This window comes from Fundulus heteroclitus, chromosome 4 (genome assembly GCF_011125445.2).
Source record: "Fundulus heteroclitus isolate FHET01 chromosome 4, MU-UCD_Fhet_4.1, whole genome shotgun sequence".
NCBI classification, from domain to species: Eukaryota; Metazoa; Chordata; class Actinopteri; order Cyprinodontiformes; family Fundulidae; genus Fundulus; species Fundulus heteroclitus.
This window is the reverse complement of record NC_046364.1, coordinates 12,717,044-12,736,439: the sequence shown is the minus strand read 5'-3', so window position 1 is coordinate 12,736,439 and position 19,396 is coordinate 12,717,044. Positions and strand designations below refer to the sequence as shown.

Here is a 19,396-nt window from a genome sequence, read left to right as displayed (position 1 = left end):
GTCTCATTCTCCTTTTACTTGATCATTATTCATTTTGTTATGCTGTGTCACATGAAGTAGCAAGAAAAGTTATTTAATGATGTGGTTGTAATGTGAAAATATGAACAACAGCTCAAACCTTTTAATACTTTAGCAAGTCACTTGTATTGATCACAAGCTTTAGTTATTACAGTGCTCTCACCTTTCTCTCACATTAACCACTGGTGACTCACGGTTGTGAAGTGATGCTCTTTAAAGTACATCTGGTATAAGCTCATTGTGATCGTTGCTGAATATCCGTCAGTTTTCAGTCAAAGCAAATTTTTTTTTTTTTTTTCGTTCATCTTGCAGAACTTTGGCTTAATGTTGAGAGCGAGCCTCTTGCAAAGAGGACTACTTCGTGATTTACACACGGCAGATGGACCAGCAGCCAATGCGGTTTTGAAAGAAATACCCTGAATTATGAGCTCTTATCTACCTTTGTTGGACCAAACATGAGTAGCTGCGGGATGTCACCCAGGTCAACATTTCCTTTTCACTCTCAGCCCCTCTTAAAGTACACAGTTACCGAGTTATTGAGCTGGTGTTGCACATCTGAATCTGAGCCCGGGCTTGTAAAGGTGGCAGATCAGATCATGAAAAGAAAAAAAAAAAAAAAGCAGGAGGAGGATGGAGAAATGGAGACCGAAGAATGATGGAACGGGGTGGGTGGGGGGTAAGTGGAAAAGCTCGAGGGAAAAGAAGGCCTTGAGATTGAGCTGCGGTGAGCTATGGCTTTCTCTGGAGCAGGAAAGAAGTCAGGAGATGGCATGGGGGACAAAAAGCGGACAGATATTACACTCCACAACACTTATCAACCTCAACCCTTAGCGTTTTTTTTTTCTTTCTTTTTTTCCTCCTGTCTCTTCTTCCTCCCACTCTGACCTTCCTAATGCCTTCCTTCCCTCACATTCTGGCTCGGAAACATATTACTGACAAGTCAGTCTGGGCGGAGAGCCTATCGAACAGCATTTATCCAGCTGTGAATAGGTAGTCTCATCGTCAGCCAGATTCAGCTGAGGCCAAATCTCAAATAGGTCCATCAATTGAGCTATAATGAAGGCGCACAATCAGAGCCAGAAATGCTGCCCCCACACACATGTATGACAGCCCCCTCACAGCGCTGCTTCTTATCTGCCATTAGGTGCCGGTGTTAGCCATTAGCCATGTCGCCGATTGCTAATTCAAGATGTTTCACAGAAATATAATCTTTTTTTTTTTCTTTAGAGATATGAAGCTGACCGTGACACGGATTGTTTTTTTGTTTTTGTTTTTTCAATGCTGCAGACGCTTTGACTTTCAACAAACAACGGCGAGCGTGTGAAAAGTAGAGACGGGAATATGCATTTTGAAATAATTTTCGAGGTGAGCGTAGTGACAGACTTTCCTCCGGAGTACTGCATGCCCTGATGGCTGGCACGGAGCGTTTCGCCGCCTTCGCTCCCACACTGACACCTCTGCTGCACACGTTGACAGAGCTATTACAATATTTGTCTCCTTCCGCACACAAATACGCCAACCAACAAGAAACTATCCTTTTTTTTTCCCTCATCCTCCGCCGGATGAGTTTGCGAAGCTCAGATCCTGCAGGTGATTCAGAGCCGTTGCAGGTTATTTGATTTCGCTTTATTAAGGGATCATTTGACTGTTTTGAAATCCTTTTTGAGAGGCAAAAATGTGTTTGTGCTTAAAAGTCTTGCATAGACGGAGTCAGCAAATTTGGCAGCTTTGAAAATGATACCCTCAGGAAAGTAGCAAGTACATCAGTTTTACATTATATAGAATGCATCATATAAAAGCAGCGATGCACAGTTCTCAATGCAGCAATGCTGGTAATCTCGCTGTCCTGTTTTGCATATTTGACCGCGTTACCTATTTTCTTAGCTTCCGCTTATTTTCGCAGTTATGTGTGTGAGATATGTTAAGACGCACTTTGCCAGGAGCTGCACATTGATGGTGTGGGCTGCAGGGGTGTGAACACACTGTGAAAGCAACCTGACAGTGTGTCAGAGCCACTAATGGCAACATTACAGTTTAAATCTGACTGATTTCCTCGCTTTCCTGTGGAAAAAAAAAAAAGAGTGAGCTCTCTCGCCTTTGCTGCCCACTCCCAGAATCCTCCGATAAGCGTCTGACGAATCCCCTAATATGTGATGGATGCCTTGTTGACCTTGACACGCCCCCTCACAGCTTCAGTAAAGTGGCGCAGGAGCAGTATGGGAAGCTGGTGATCATGCACAGCAATATGGAGAGCATGTATCAGAACCTGCTGGAGTACTTTGCCGTCGATCCCAAGAAGACGTCTGTGGAGGAGTTGTTCACTGACCTCAGCAACTTCCGCTCCATGTTCACCGTGAGTATGCGACACCTTGCCGTTGAGACACTGGAGCACGCCTGCACTCCTCTTATGTAAAAATTTTTATGGAGTTGTTTTGATTTGGTTATGTATTTTCATTTTTGAATCCTTTGGTAAAAACAGCCCATTACTCTACACCGGGGGACACCAACCTTTTTGAAACTAAGAGCTACTTCATTGGTGTCGTCTCTTACGAAGGGCTACCAGTGCCTCTGAACTAGAAGAGTCAAAGTTCTCCTAAATTTTATGTAAAATAAATACATTTTTCATGCATTTTTATTGATATTGTCATATACAAATGCAAGTGTGACTAAACGAGAAGAGTACTGGTTTTTGTGGAACAGGCTCGTGGGCACCACATGTGGTCCTCGAGTGGTGCCGGCTGGTACCGTGTTGGTGACCCCTGCTCTAAACCAATTTGGACTCATTAACAGGGTTCCCACGGGTCCTTGAAATCCTTGAAAGTTTGTGAATCTGAAAAAAATAAATTCAAGGCCCTTGAAAGTTCTTGAAAACAGCCAAAAAAACACCTTGTACTTGAAAGACCTTGAATTTTTTTGTGGGGTTGAAAGTTCACACGGATGACGACTCGTGTCATTATTTTACTACCACACGATCTTTTAAAATTATGTTGATTCCGCAGACTTTTAATTTGCAAAAGTACGTTCGCTCTTCTTCGTTAGTTGGTAGGCTACGGTTTAGGCCTACATGCGTCCAATAGGTTACATTCACGCAGTGTTGCCAACTCAGCGACTTTGTCGCTATACTTTTCAGACCCCTCCCGCGACTCTTTTTCAAAAAAAGCGACTAGCGACAAATGTAGCGACTTTTGGAGACTCCTACGTAAAAGCACGTATTGTTCATACTATTGTCCTCCAGCGGCAGGTACCGCCTCCCCCGTCCCAACCCCGTTCTCCCGCTACCGCAGGAGTCCCTCTCAGCGCTGCAGTCAGAGCCACAGCATGTTTACCCTCAGCGTCCAGTCTGCAAATGAAGCGCGCATGCGCTGGGATTGACGGCGCAGGTTGATCATAAATAACTGAATTTAAATTATTTTATGTTAAATAAATAACGGCATTTGATTTGCACAGCCACATGTTCATGTTTTACTGTGATTTGTAGGCTTCTTAGTGGACCACAAGAGAAAAAAGAAAATGTTAAAAAAAGTTGAAAAGAAAAAAATTGTTATTCCGCCATAATGTCTCTTTATGGTTCATTTTGCCGGTCTCAAACCCGTGTAAAGGAGGAGGGTTAGTAAAATGCACTGAAATTGTGTCTTTAACAAAGGTAACAAAAGCCTGAGAATGATTTAAATATATCTCTGAGCAGCTTTCTGGCAACCGTGGCACTTTAAACAGAAGTCAAAAACTAGCTTAATCAAAGATGAAAGTAAGTGAAACAAGTTGATATAATTCTGAACATCTCAATGCTGCACTTTTTTCCATAAAATTCCATGAAACGGTAGGCTAATGTACATCTTATATGTAATGTAGTATGGCATAGCCATGTACAGTGGATATAAATGTAGGCTATGAATATGATCAATATCAATGTAGGCTATAAATTAAGTCCACTTTCTTGCATTGCTTCTGACCCAACAACTTCTATGCCGTTTAGTCTTTTATTGAATTTGCATTGTATTAAAATATGATAACCTATTCAGCGGTCACAGTAGGTAAATGTCCTGGAAAGTCCTTGAAAGGTCCTTGAATTTGATGTTCACCAAGGTGTGGGAACCCTGCATTAAATATTTACAGTGCCTCACTTACTTTATGTTGATGCCGTCTCTCTTCAATTGTTTCTGTATTTTACTGAATATACCAAAAAGTGTCGAACAAGGCTCATCCTCTGCAGTATTGTGCTGGGTGAGAAAAAAAAATCTGCTGTTGTATATCAACAAAATGATAAAAATTGTATGTACTTTTGTCAGGACACTAACAGTATTTCTTTTTTTAGTCTTATTACATTGCTTTCCTGTTTTATAAAGCACAATAGAGCAATGTGGGCCCTGCTTTGTCTGCTCTTATTCAGGCGTTTATGTTATTGCCCCAGCTCTTGAGACTTAGTCTGGTGCTGCTTCGAGCTCTGGATTTGTGCTGACCCACTGTGTTAAATCAGGGGGATTAGTGGCATAGGTCACTGGACATGACATAAATTAGTAGCTAATTAAGCGACTAAAGTTCTTGCCCTCCCCCAAACTTAACATTTACCCTAAAGACACTAATGGATTTCATGCCCTTTTTATAGCACAGATAGACTCCTTTTCCCCCCCTTTTAGTTGTCTTACTATCCAAATTTTGTATAATTCATGTACTCCCTTGGGCCAGAATGTAAGTCCTCTTACTCCTCCTTTAGAGTTGTCGCAATAAATGTTATATACTTTTGCTCAAGGAAGCATTCATTGCAAAATTTGTAAAATTTTTTTTAGTTACAACATTGTAAAATACAGTTGGTTATGGGCAGAAATGTGAAATGTTGAAAACTAGCCCTAATTTCTTTGAACATATCCAAGGAGGCAGACCTCCTAGGAGTAGTTTAAAGTGGTCTTTATTAAGAGTCCTTAAGGTTTGCTAAACATCCTCGAATATTTTTCTTGGGATTTCATTAAAGCCCTTTAGCTGACTTAAGTAATGAGGTCAGTAGGGGAGTGAAGGACGGGAAGGACTGGGCCTGACAAAATGATGACAGCAGATGAACAGTATATGACTGCTATGTGTTCACAAAAAGGGGGCAAAGAATGAGCAAAGGTTATCTTGAACCTGAAAGATGCAGCATCGATCCTTGAAGTGATCGATCTGTCAGGGTTTGTTAGGTTTTAAATAAATAATTTTTTTAACTGTGTTTTTAATAATGTGATTTATCCTGTACAATTCAACAGAAAAACAAACATGTGTTGGAAGTAAAAACATTAAAAGGAAAAAATCCTTTTATGTCTCTATGCACCCTTAAACTAATACTTTATTTAAGCATTTTTTAAGTGAATTTCAGCATTTAGGCAGCTTTGGGTCAGAATCCAGCATGTTGACTTGGGGATATATTCTATTAAGAATCATTGTAAAGTTGTGAGGAATGTCCTGTTCATACAGATTTTCTGTCAGATTTTGCTTGTGAACCCTAGATCAGCTGTTCCGAAACTGGTTTTCCTCTCATGAAGTCACTCAATTGTTGATTTGTATTGGTGCTTATGCTCAAGGTGATGCTGCAAATTAAAATCCTTCCTCATCTGGGTCAGAATCCCAGTTTTTGTCAAGCAAGATGAAGAAATGTAACCTTAAGAGAAGTAACCCCAGATCATGATGCTGCCCCTCTGGTGATGAACCGAGGATTTTTTTTTTTTTTTTTTTTTTTTTTTTTTTTTTTTTTTTTTTTTTACCATTTGAGGAGTAGAGTGGTTAAAGCAGGGTGTTTGTGTCCTGAAAAGGCTGCAACTTCCCTGGTTTGAATTCCACAGACTGCTACTGTGGGTCCCTGAGCAAGACCCTTAGCCCCAGATTGCTCCCCAGGCGCTGCACAGTGGCAGCCCACTGCTCCCCAAGGGGTGGGTTGAATGTGGAGCGCTCGTTTCATTGGAATGTTGGATGATTATTAAATTATGGGCAAAAGTTCAAGTTTGGTTTGATTAGACCACACTTTAGCCAGTCTTAGATGTTTTAAAATATTCCTTTCTATCAACTATACTCTTTAGTCTAGGCATTTTTTATTTTTATTTTGCCACATGCAGAGGCAACCAATACTTGTTGGGAATTCCTGCAACTCCTTCAGTGTTACACTTGGGAGCCTTCCTGACCAGTTTCTGTCTTGACTTTTAAAATAATTTTGTGCTTGCCGTGCCATGCTGTTGTAAAAAATTTTGTCCCTTTCTCCTCACTGATACCACTGAGGCTAAACAATACTAACATGTAAAGTCAATAAGAATTCTAGTAGAAATTTTAAAACTTTGATTTAGGTTGAAAAGATTCAGTGTAATTAATGTGGGGTATGAACTCAGAAAGACTGAATGTCGAACCTGACTTAGAATATAAGGTACTCAATCAAAGTATTAATTTAAAGATGTGCAGACTTATAGAACCAGGTTTGTGTTAAATCGTAGATGATGCACATCACATGGGAGGGATGCTGTGTGTTAAATTGCACTTGCTGTTTTTTTTTTTTTTTTTTTTGAGTTGGCTAATGAAAGTGGTACAATTTGCCTCATATGTGAATAGGCACAAATGCCTCATTTGTGTCTACACAAACTGGTTTTATTCCTAAAGCGTTAGACCGTTTTTGTGCTTAAAGGTTTCACAGTTGAGTCTTAATTGGCTCTGTAAAAAAACAAAACAAAAAAAAAAAACTTTAATGTTTACTTTTCCTAAATACTCACATGCAGGTCAGCACATGTATTAGTGATGTATTTATAAATTAATGAGGCTTATGTACTCCCAAACTACATATTTTGCCACTTGATTAACTTAAGAAAATCAAACCAATTATTAGGTAATGGTTTTAGCCATTTAGTGGGCATCTCTTGGCTTAGTGTCCGGCGTTAGCTTTTAAGCTCTGACCAAACCTAATGGTTAATGACTCTGCTTGTGAAAGGTGACCGAGCCACGTTTTATAAAGGCCCGCGTTACAAGATCAACGCTCCCAAGGTAGCTATTTATTTCCCTGTGATAGGTCAAGGCGCAAGCAGCTTACACGCTTAGCATTTCCTTCAAATTGTCACATCACACAGACATGTCTTGAGAAATGCCAAGGCCAGGTCAACGAACACGGGCATGCAGTAAATCTCGGCATCGTAACCCCTCGGTCAGACCTGCGCCTGCATATACGCCGCTGTGCCAAAGCCAATGCTAAGAACTTGGTGCTGTCTCAAGCCCTCACCCTAAAGCAAACTCAGCCTCTGAGTGTGTGGATTAAATTCCTCTAACATTTGCACGTGCAGTTTGTGCGTCGTTCCATTTTGGCAGTTTTTATAGGAGGAGCTGCTAAGCTTTGTTTTATTTGCACGCAAAGACATACACATACTTGTGCACACATGCAGCAAGTTCAGTCACCCGTAGGAAGGAGACCCGGGGCGAGGCCGCACATCTGACAGAAATCCAATTGAGCGTATCTAATAGTGGACATCCAGGAGAGGGAGATGGTGAAGCGGACCTGCGGTGATGAAGGAAAGCAGAGGGCAATACGCTTAGTTAGCTGGTTCTCTTTTTCTTTCTTTCCTTCTTTTAAATAACATTTTAAAAATTCACATCTTCGTGAAAGCGGAGCAGATGTCGTGTTTATCTTGTCCATTGCGCTAATTCATTTATTTATTTATTTTATAAATGATTGGTTTGACAGAGGAAGGATGGATGAATTTTTGCCCTTTTCGTTTTGATAAAGGTAATTAAGGTTTTCTGTATTTGTTCATGAAAATTACAAAGTGCGCCAGTAGACAGTGGCTTCTAGTTCAAAACACGGACGATTCAGATAAGCAGATTTGACAAAAGCATAGAGGGACAAGATGCGGACATGTTTGTCTGAAATTACCAGCACCCAGTTCAGAATGAAACTGAACTGAAGATGCAGGCTCAAGTCAATAACCAGGCTCATGTGGGAGGGGGACCTGTTTTTATTTAAAGCAATAATAAGTAGAAAATTGGGCTTACTGTTCTAACTTGGGTCCTTCTCTCCACTCCGCTGTAAGTGAGCCAGAAACTTAAGTGGTACAGACAAAGCAGTTAATCAGGGATCTCAAATCTAATTTAATGAAAGTATCGCTGCTGTGAGACTACTATCGTCCTGTGTTGTTAAAGTCTAAAGCACAAAACGAGACAGCAACGCCTCCACTTTGTTCTGCAGGGAGGTTGCGGCAGATGGCTGCATTTTGGTTGAACGTGAGACGCCCCTGCTCTGCTGTGTGATGCTCGACGTGTGCAGCTCAGCTATTCTGACCTCCACCTTGTTGACACTGAGAGCAGAGATGGGAAAGACTGATGCAACTTGATTGCCGTATATTTATTGTGCTCACATCTGCACGTTGTGATTGAATGTTGAATACATATCCCATCTGAAGGTTGCAACCCTAATATAGCACCATACAGAACAGCATAAGAGGGAAGTAGGAACGGGGACAGACATCAACCAAAGTCCACCAGCACATGTATATGAATATAGTTTGTCGAGAACCCTTTGGCGTATTTTACATTTAAGTTACAGAGCTATGAAAGTTTATGACATAAAAGTATTTTATATCTCTGTAAAAATCCACATGACACCTGAAAGAGTCGCTAAGCCACTTTAGCATAATAAGGGTTGCAAAATCATCTTTAAAGACTTTAAGGAGGGGAAAAAATTGTTTTTCTCCCTGCACTGTTGGACTAAAATTATCCTTGGCAGAGGATTTTAGAGCTTTGAATTGTTAGATCACCAAGCGACCCGTGTTACCTTAAGCAAGTTATGTGCTTGGCCATTATATGAAATAATAGTCTTTGAGTTCCACACCATGAGAACCATCTACTACAGAAATTAAAGATGTGTGCTTCCAAGGGACGCACCGGAAAAGACAGGGCTTCACAAAGGGATTTAAGTTTAACAACTCAAACTTTTTTTACATTTAGTAATTTTCCAGTAGCTTTTCTTCCAAGCAGCTCACAAAATGAAGATGAACATGCAACCTTTGGTGTAGTAAAAAAAACCCAGTCTAATTATTGGGTGCCATCTATCTAGTTAAAGGATAGAGACAAGTTGAAGGATTAAGATACAGATTGTAACAATGTATCATTTTTCTTAATAAATAAGTGACCGTGTATAAAATGTTTGACCAATTTCTTTGAACCAGGCTCTCTTTATCTCTTTAAGGTCATAATTCTTTTGAATGGGGGGAGCACTTAAGCTTTAAAGCATTTTATGAAAGAGCGAGCATGTGTAGGTGTGACCTGGTCTTAATTGTTCCTGCAAATGTATTCAGTATTAAATGACTCCTCCGTCCCCTTTTCTTAGTTTTCTGCCTCTGCTTTGCTCTACCAAATTGGATACTCGCTCATTGCACAGCTCTCTTGTGAAGAATCCGTTGCCGTGAACAACCAATAGTCATTCCATCATTTGAGAGATAAATTTGTGACACACAGAGGCTTTCATTTAAAAATAGTTAAAAAGAGCTCTGAATAGCTTCAATCACAGTAATTTGGTTTTCCGCATCCTCCTGTCCTTTGAGTTGCGTTGCTTTCTTTTCAGACGGGAGTCTTCATTGTTTGCATTTTCAAACCCCGTCTTCAAACTGTACTGAGAGCATAAATTCTTTTCTTGTTTTTGTAGATGCTTCAACATTTCAAGTCGAAATCTTCAATCTTCAATTCACAAAACCGTATGACCTTAAAGATGTGTAGCTGTTCGAACGACACGTTTGCACATGCAGATGGGTTTCTCCAATTCTTCTTTGTAAATCATTTTAGGTGCTGTCAACTTAGACGGGTAGTGACTTGGATACAGCAGAGCTAATCAAAGCGGGTCAGATAGCCATGTCTTGACCGCAGATAGTCAGTAGCTCAGAATATATACAACCCCTGAGCATGATGCTGCCACAACCGTACCTGTACACTGAAACTAAGCCTTGACAAAGCCTGCAGAGTGTCCGTAGGTAATACGTCAAGTCAGTCAGATTATTCTTACTAAATACTGAACACTGAACTCTCAAGTTTCGCTGATATACTTATTATGCTGCGTTCAGGCCAAAGGCTTTTTGAGCATCAAGGGCATTGGGTTTACATGCAAAGTCTATGGTGGACTTTGAGAAGTCTCGCAGTGTGTCACGTGCATCTTGCGCTCTAAAGCGGCCAACGCAAGCGACCCTTACCAGTGTGCAGCTCCTGCAATAGGTGGTGAAACTCAACAAACTCAAAACACCTCTGAATTATTTGTGAATTCAGACACAGTGCTGATTATATTGTGTTATTCTGTGAATAAAGCCAAGCCACTCGGTCAGACGGACCATCAGAACGTTGAGGCTCTAGACAGCACGTTGGACTTCTATGTGCACAAGCGTCCAAGCTGAGGCGTTGGACGCCTTTTTGACGCCTAAGAGGCGTTTGGTCTGAACACAGCATTAGTGTGGAACACTGTCCCTCGGCTGCAAGTTGCTTTAAATAAAATGAGATAATAAATTTAATTAGCAGTAATGTTTGTGATGCTGATAACCATGCTCATTATTACTGTAAGGGAAGTTAAACACAGTCCATGTAGCCTGCTGATATAAAGACTCATTCCCACATGACTTGTGGTTCAACAGAAGCTTGTATGTCATTATACTTTATTTGAACTGTTGGCTTGAACTATATGAACATTGCAGTGTGTTTTAAACTGTAGTGAGACTTCACGTTTGTAATAGCATGACAAATATATGATTTTTGATTGTTACGCAAAGTGAAAAAATGGTTCTGCACTAAGTTTTACAGAGTAATTTATCTACGTATGCTCCATCTTTCTGCCAAGTTTAGTATAGTATCCCCATGGTGAGCAACCTATTTCACCTCTAATTTACCTTAATACTTTACCAGAGACAGGAAGCACTATGCTTTTGGTTGATTTGTAGAAGGAAAAAAAATCCCCCTACCAGTTCACAAATAAAGGAAGTTACATTGTGTAGATGTTTAATAGTATGCATTATGCAGTTGCTGAATTACTCATACACAGCCACCCTCAGCTTTAGAAAACACCGTTTTGAAGCATAGGTTAAGAGAGGTAATGCGAGCGGTTTATACTTTGTCTTAGTAATTTACATAGTGTTCAGGTTGCAATTTCTCTGCATCATTTCAAGTGGCTTGTTGACGTTAAACTGACCGCGCTGAACTGTTTTTAAATTCGAGTTGACTATCATTTCATTTCAATGGTCACTTTGATGCAGTCATAATACGAGGTTGTCAGCTGGCCTCCATAAACAGCTGCCCCTCTTTAACGTTACACCGGAGATCTCTCTATACTACAGCGCGTTAAAGTGTTTGCATGGTTTGTGTGTTTTTCCAAAGATCCTTTTATGTGGTCTTAACATCATTATTGTTCCTTCTTAGACCTGCCAGTCAAGCTGGGCTGTGTGAAAACAGCAGGAGGGACGATTCAGGGGGAGGAGTCGAGTGTTGGATGAAAACCCAGACCTCCTCGCTTTCAGTGACAGGCTATTGATCAGAATGGCAGTCTGGCTACCACTCTATTAAATCATATGCAGTCTATCTCTGGCTGGGGCATTATTGAGCTATTGACAGTGTAGAAGTTTAACAATAGAGATTACAGAGCTTGTTTCCCCTTTGGTTGATGTATGGAGAATATGTACTGTATTATTCTGCTTGGACAGATTGGATTTAGAAGTGATTGCATAACATCTTAAGATATTTGCAACATTAGTTTGAGTGAATGCAAAGTAAAATTACTCTGCAAAGGCTTTCAGCTACCACCACCTGAAAGCACACTCTTCTTTCTACAACACTATAAATATATTTTTTAGGGATACTAAAAAAATTCAGCCTTCAAAGAAAATCTGTCAGTATATTCATCTGACTGGGTAAGAAGGCCAGACTAGTAAAAATACATTTGCTGTAGTTTTTCCTTATTTGGAAAAAACATTAACGGTATTAACGCTTGAAGACTGGGATAGACGTTTTGAGGGCACACGTTCCCACCCTTCTTTTTCCCCTCCATCATATTGTCCATACTACTTTCTGAGACTTTTAATATGTTGGTTTCTAAAACCAAAATATTAAACATTAATAGAAACGTTAAATATAGTCTAATTTTAATTTCAAGTGATGCTGTGCTTGTGCCAGGTATTCCCCACACAAGCAGGTCCTGTTTTCCTGTGGACACCACAACATAGACAAGGATTTTTTCAAAATGTTAAAAACTGGACATCATTTTCCGATTGTGCCGTTTTCGGAGAAAGCGACCACCGTTGTGGTGTATTTTAAATAGAATAAAAGTTTTTGTGCTCCTACCTTAGCATGTCCATTATACATCTCAAATGGGTTCATAACTACCTCCTGTGTTCGATCAAGTGCGCAATATTAGTCAGTCAACCTTAATCCTTATTCCATCTCTGGCCTTTTCATTTGATCATTAAGGCATAAAGAGCACAAAACAAAAGATACTCTGAAAGGCGTGAAATGGATATCTGGAGGTGTTTTAATGGCCAACATGATAACACAGTGTATCAGATTTGTAAAGTGTATGCAAAGTGTTTGGAGAAAAAAGGTTTAAATAACTTAATATTTTTATTGTACTGTACAGTTATTTGGTTAATAATCTGAAAAACGGCAAGAAATCCAAGCAGTTTTAGCATCGATGTTCTCCATACATAGGTAATAATCAGTCTAAATGTTGTAATATTCTAAATAAATTATAAATAAATATTTCAATAGCAGTCAAATTTGGATCTCGCAAAGGCTCAGCAAATAATTTGTCAAATAATTTATATATCTGTGATAGTGTAAATAAAACCGACATGTTAAATGAGTACAAAAATCTGTTAGTATTTATATAAATGTCTATTAAAAAGAAATACAATTAAAGAGTTAAATGTGTAAATCAATAATTAAAACTTTAGTTCATTGTCTGGCTTTATCCTGACTAATGGTTTCAATATTAATTTAAACTTTATATGTCTAAAGCTACAGCCAGAAATGGCTAACGTTGCCTACTGGGTAAACCGTAACACGTGTTTAACCTGCGCAGCATTTTAGCCGCAGACCAGTCACCCTGCCTGTATAACCGTGTAATCTACACTCACACAATTTTAACTCTATAAAGCACTTACATTTGCAGCCCAGTTGCAATTACACTGTTGTAAAATTGTATCTCACTTGTCAGCATTGCTATGAAACAGCTCCCACATGAGCAACCAGGTGATGATGAACGTGTCTTATTAACCTCGACACCAAGGAACAACAATTAGTTCAGAGATTTTTTTTATTTTTTTTCCCTTTAGTCTATACAAGGAAGGATGTCGTTGACCCTATAAATAAGAGTTTAAAGAAATAAACAAGGTTGAAATATATTGGTTTCCTTTGCACAACAAGGTTAACACAGGATCAGATGTTTTGTCTATAAAAGGAGCCAGAGGCAAATGCGGGATTATTATTACAGCAGTCCTATGGCTCTCAAGTGCCTGTAGCCTCTGATGTGAAGCCATTTCATGTCTGGCGAGACCATAGTGACAGTCACCTTAGAAGTGTCGTCTGACTTTAATGGTGCCTGATAAAGACGTCTGTGCCCGTTTGACAGCTGCCTTTGCCTTTGACAGGGCCTACACTACTGTAATTAACCCAACTTAGCAGTCTGTCATGTTTTCTCTTTCTCCATCTTTTCATCACTTTTTTTCCTTCTCCCTTGCAGCAAGCACTGAAGGAGAACTCTAGGCGGAGGGAGTTGGAGGAGAAGCAGAGGAGAGCACGGGCTGCAAAGGAGAAGGCTGAGCGTGAAAAGCAGGAGAGACAGCAGAAGAAGAGGAAGCTACTGGAAGTCAATGCAGGTAAAGAGTGTTCAATTTACTTTGCCTGTCAACCCTCTGCAAAGATAAGGCCTTTACAGAGAGCTGTGTGCCAAATCAATCTTGTTACAAATGGTGTTAGAGATCATTCAAATACAATGACTCTCATTTATCAAACAAACAAACATGTCTCATTTTAATGGATTACAGGAGACATCTGTTTTCTCACAATGCGTTGTTTATCTTTTAAAAAACAAAAAACACCCATCTGTAGAAAATAAATGTGAGGACAGTTTTGATTAATTGTACATAATTGTGAGTAGACATCTTTACTACTTGTCATTAAGGCCACCCAAAGCACTTCAGAGGCAAGTACAGGCCAGATTAACCCATTCACACATTTTACGCAGAGAAGGTCAAACCAATGACCTTGCAGCTGGCAGAAACTCTACTCCATCTAAGCTGAGGCAATATTGCACATTAAAAGCGGGGGATTTAATCATAAATCATATTGTCTGCATCTTTTAAATAACACAATTTTCATCTAATAATCTATCAAAAGTTATCTATCAAGTTTAATCGCCAAGTAGGTATGCACTTACAAGGAATTTGACTTGGTGTTGATGGTGCTGATAAAAAATAAGAATACAGTAAATCAAGAAGTAAAGGGATATATACACGCATAATAATTTACACACATAATTATTTACATATCATGAGGAGGACACATTTTATAAGATAGGCACACTCACTGTTACACTAACCATTATATTGTCCTGATCCAAGGACAAAACATTGGTTATATACATTTGTTTGTATTGAACTTTAAAAAAATTAATTTGAAGAAATTCAACTCATCGTTGACCCTAAACATTAATTTAGAAGATTTATCTTATTGCCGCACAGTGGTCTTTGATAGTTGATATAGAGTGCATTTCAAAACTTTCCCTTTACACATCTCTTCTTTTTATGCTATTTGGTCACAAATTACAGAATAGTTTTCAGTTCATAGAAGAAAAAGCTTTGCTAACCAAACCTGCTGTATTGTAATATAATTTCGACATGTATATGTAATTGCTCCCCTTTTAGGCCTGTGGATGATACAATTTTGCTGGACGATACATTTTTTCTAAAAATTGTTGCGATAAATCATATTAATGTCATTTGGAGACCATTTTCAACTAATACAATAATGGCATAACGCAGGTATATACTCTCGACCTACTGACTCGGCAGCGGTCATGTTTGGCTTTGACACCAATTTAATTCCTTGTTCAAACTAGCGTTTCTGTGGCTCTCCCTCACGAGGCTCTCATGCTAATCTTTGAGCATATGCCTACCTGACACAAGCTGGGTTTCCCCCACCGTATTATAAGCCTGGCTGGCCACCAGGCTTTACTCGCCCCCTGCCAGGCTAAGCGTCATTTGTCTATTTTAAAAGCCTCAATGTTTGAAAGCAACATGAAACGGTCAGCAAAGTTCCGGTCTGGAAGAAAACCTCGTGGTCAACTAAGCTAATGCGCTAGCTGTAATTAGCTTGATGCACACTATGGTATCCGTTTAAAGGCTGCACCCCTCCTTCGAGCTGCCTAGCGCATCACTTCTCACGCTTCCAATTCGCTGTTCCGAAGACACCTCCCACAACCCACCAGACAACTACCACCAGGATTACCCCACTTTTTGTGGGAGACCCAGGCAAGACTTAACCCCTCCTACACTGAATAAACGAGAACGGAGGTGTGAGCATACACCAATGCGCCGTACTGAAACCTTTTTGCTACTCCGTCTCAGAGAGAGGAGAAGCAAACATAAGGGGAAATAGGCAAGCATGGATATGCAAATTATCACACTTATTTTAACTAATCGTGTGTTTAAAATTTAGCGTTCAATTAACTACAAAACTGTTTTTTTTTTTAAGTATAACCAAGTTTTTCAAATGCAGCAAAATGAAAATAACATAAATAAAATGTGTGTGTGTGTGTGTGTGTGGGGGGGGGGGGCACTTTCTCATTTGGACAAGTAATACTTGTTTAATGATAATCTTTTTTTTTAATCATGTCAAGATTATGCTACAGCTGTGTGACAGGTCAAATTGGCTGGCTCCCACAATCCTAATCCAAATATGGATGTTTTTGGATTGTCTGCATATCCACTACAGCACGAGGTTGATCCAATGATTGGAAGAGTAGCTGCTTTGGTTTGCATACAAAGTTCAAGCCAAAAGAACGGTGTAACCTACTACAGTATAATGACTCTACCGTACGTGCCACCTCGCTCTGAGGAAGCTTTCATCTAGCTTGAGAATTTAAATCTACCTGCTAGTTGTTTTTTGCCCCGTTTTTCTTTGGGCCGTCACTGATGCCAGATGCAAGTATGATGCCAAAGCCAAGGCTGGCAGAACAGCTGAATAAGGCAGAGGCCTGCACTAGTGTTTAAAGTTCACATTTCTGTGCCAGTCCCTTTAGCACTCCTGTGGAAGTTGCTAAGCATAAACTGTGCCACTGTTCTCCATCCAGGCCAAAGTTCTGTTGTCAACTCTCCAGCCAAAGCATGCACTATCTTGGCCTAAACATCAAGGTGAAACATCTGCCTGGTTTGCGTTTATTGTCATTTGGACATCCTTTAGCAACTACCATCCGGCACAGATTGACTGAAGCTTCACTTTGCTTGGCTTTTATGTCACTGGCAGTTGGACTTGAAATTAGCCATTTGTTGTGTTGTGCAAGTCCTGCAGCAGTGCTGTTATCAGCTTGTCTTGTGTTTTGTTTTGAAAAGATAAAAACAACTGTATTAGAGTCGGAAATACTTATAATTGAGTTGCAACCGTTATTATAATAGTTGACAACTATTCAATTTAGGATCTGATTCCCACCTGTTTACTCGTCGTAAATGTGGCTTTATCTTCATCTAAATCAAATACTTAACATTTGAATTTTGATCAAACTTCTTGATTTATACACTTTCTAGATCACAATAAAGTATAATTTCACCTGATGATCTTATATTTCCCCTATTGTTCAATCTGGATAGACTTGAAAGTCTTACCAACTACAATCACATTTCTAATATTCAGTAGATCTGAACAGAGAAGCTAATTCATGAACAGAAAGATACAGATTTTATTAACATGAGTAGAGATTTTCACTGTTGACCACACATTTTACTTAAGTTAGATTTGTGCTATGGCTTTATAGGAAAAACGTACAAATGGCTTTGTATAGGTGTCTTAGTAATGACACATTTGTTAGCATTATTGAATGTGCATCTATCCAAGTCAATATAAGATGCAGTGTCCCGCAAAGATCTTTTTTGGGATCAATTTTATTTCCTGTGAATATAAAATAATTTCTCTGCTGTATTACCTTGTTTCCAGCATTTTCTTTGCTGATCATGCCATTTTTAATGAGAAATAATGCAGATCTTGAAAATGTTTCCAAATGGATCAGTCTAAATAGCTTATTTATCGGTGTATGTGAATCACATTTTTCAAATTGGCATAAAGAAAACCAAGCCAACTGTTCTCTACATTAGATTATATAACTCAGGTCTCATTTACTAGTTCACTTGAGCTTTTAGAGCTGAAAACTGAAGCTGGAACGACTACATTAATTTTGATTGAAGCAAAAAATCTGTAAGCTTTGTAGTATAGTTTGTAAGAAGGGCTTGCCATTTGTTTACTATAGCTCAGGTTGTCTGTATTGAATATATATTTTATATTAAAATGTGAGCTGCCTATCTGTCACAAATTAATATTATGCATTGTTTCACTCACAGAATAGTTATATTCAAATTGCACCCAGTCCATCTCTTTGAACAATTTGAAAGATAGACTTAAGAAATGTATTTTAATTCAGTTATTACAATTCTTCAGTTTTTGGTGTCTAGTTTTTGTATTTATTATTATGTTAGTTTATGCACATTTGTTTATACCTAAATGCTTATACATCCTCTTTAGATGTATTTATTCTTTGAATGGTGTACTCCATTTGTGTAAATATTTAAGTCTGGGATTGAATATGGTTACTTCTATTTTTTCCCTTTATGTACTTTTAATGATGAGCTATGATGAGAGCTATTATAAGCCTCCAAGGGTTTTCTATCTCATCCAGATTCCCCTTTGGATGTATTGTCATTCAACTGTGGTTTTAATGTGCAAAGTTAAAACAAACAATTGTTTTTGCAATTAAGAAATGTATTGAAGAACAGTTTAATATACGCTAAAGATGCACTCCTCCATGTGTAATGTGGAACATGCTTGTTCTGGCCTGTTTTGATACATTAGGGCTTTTATATTTTTTGATAGAAAAAACTATTACTTGTAATTGTTTTCTTCAGAAAGAAATTATATAGAGCAGCTTTTATAAACCACTCTCTGACCTTAAGCAAACAGTAGGTTTGACGCAAAAATACCCTAACCTAAAGCACACAAGTAAGGCATCAGCAGCGTGATTAGAAGAAAATACCCTTATTTCAAGTGCCTTAGTCAGAATCCTGACCTTCATCCAACTGAGTTGCTATGGCATAACCTTAGGTGGGCTATTTGACATTATCAAGACGTCCCAGAAATACAAGTAAAGAGAAACAGCTTTAAGGAAAGAATGGTCCATAAGTCCTCTTCATTGTTGTGGAAATCTCAAAAGCAGCTATAGAAAAGGGCTCCTGAAGGTTGTTTCTGAAATATGCCTCTCTATGAATTACTAAACTCAGTATGTCACCGTTTTTCTGGCTCCACTGTGAGCAAAATCTCTGCTTATAAAAGAAAGCAATGGCCAAATAAATTTTATGTGTATTATTTGTTCAGTCAGATTGTGTTTGTCAATGTATAAGGCTCAGGTCAGCCTGCATTGTGGGAATAATCAATTCCAAAATCCTGGCGACGGCAGAGAGTTCGCAAACCTTTTCTTGCTCCTGTAGGTCACTATTGAATGGATTGTGTTTGAGCTAGACTTTATGATTTCCTTTTGACTGAATATCATTGCTTTCAATTTGTCAGCCTGAGGCATTACCTACACAGTTATTTATCTACCATGTATCAACATTTAAAACATATATGAAACAGCTGTCCAAGATTTCCAGAATTTCTATAGTTGCATGTATTACATATAAATGATGCATGATCTGCGTCAACCTGAAATTACACGGATTTGATTGTTTGAAAAAACTTTAATTCTGGGTTTTAACTAGATAACTTGTGCTGCAAGCATGCATCTACAGTCTAAATACATTCAGTGAATGCACATGTACCAAACATTACTTGTTTATGATTGTAAATTGGTTCATGGTTTTGTTACGGTGAAAAGTTGTTGTTTGCGTGTATCAAATTTAAAAGAATCCCCTGAGGTTGCAGGACAATGCCTTAGAAATGAACCTATTAATTGTCTCAAAACCAGAATCCAAATCACAATGAAATAATGATGATATACATGTATAGGGCTTTTTAAGTCAAAATGACCTGCTGTGTCAAATTGTGTTTCCATTCAAAACAGCTCTTTAGGATAAATATCATAGGGCTAAGCCGTATTCAATTGAAACCAGATATTTACATACACCACATGAAATTTTACAATGTATGAAAACGATTTGTTTTT

General features: G+C 38.8%; 1 protein-coding gene across 6 annotated transcripts in view; it reads left to right on the top strand.

Moving 5' to 3' along the window:
- The window catches only part of LOC105933805 (protein diaphanous homolog 3), a gene marked incomplete at its 5' end in the record, with an annotated part of 217,759 nt that overhangs the window by 97,410 nt on the left and 100,953 nt on the right, over positions 1–19,396 (top strand). For all 6 annotated transcript variants that reach the window (XM_036136077.1, XM_036136076.1, XM_036136074.1 and 3 more), the window contains 2 exon segments: positions 2,207–2,371; positions 13,715–13,850. In XM_036136077.1, the coding sequence (XP_035991970.1) occupies positions 2,207–2,371; positions 13,715–13,850 (301 nt within the window).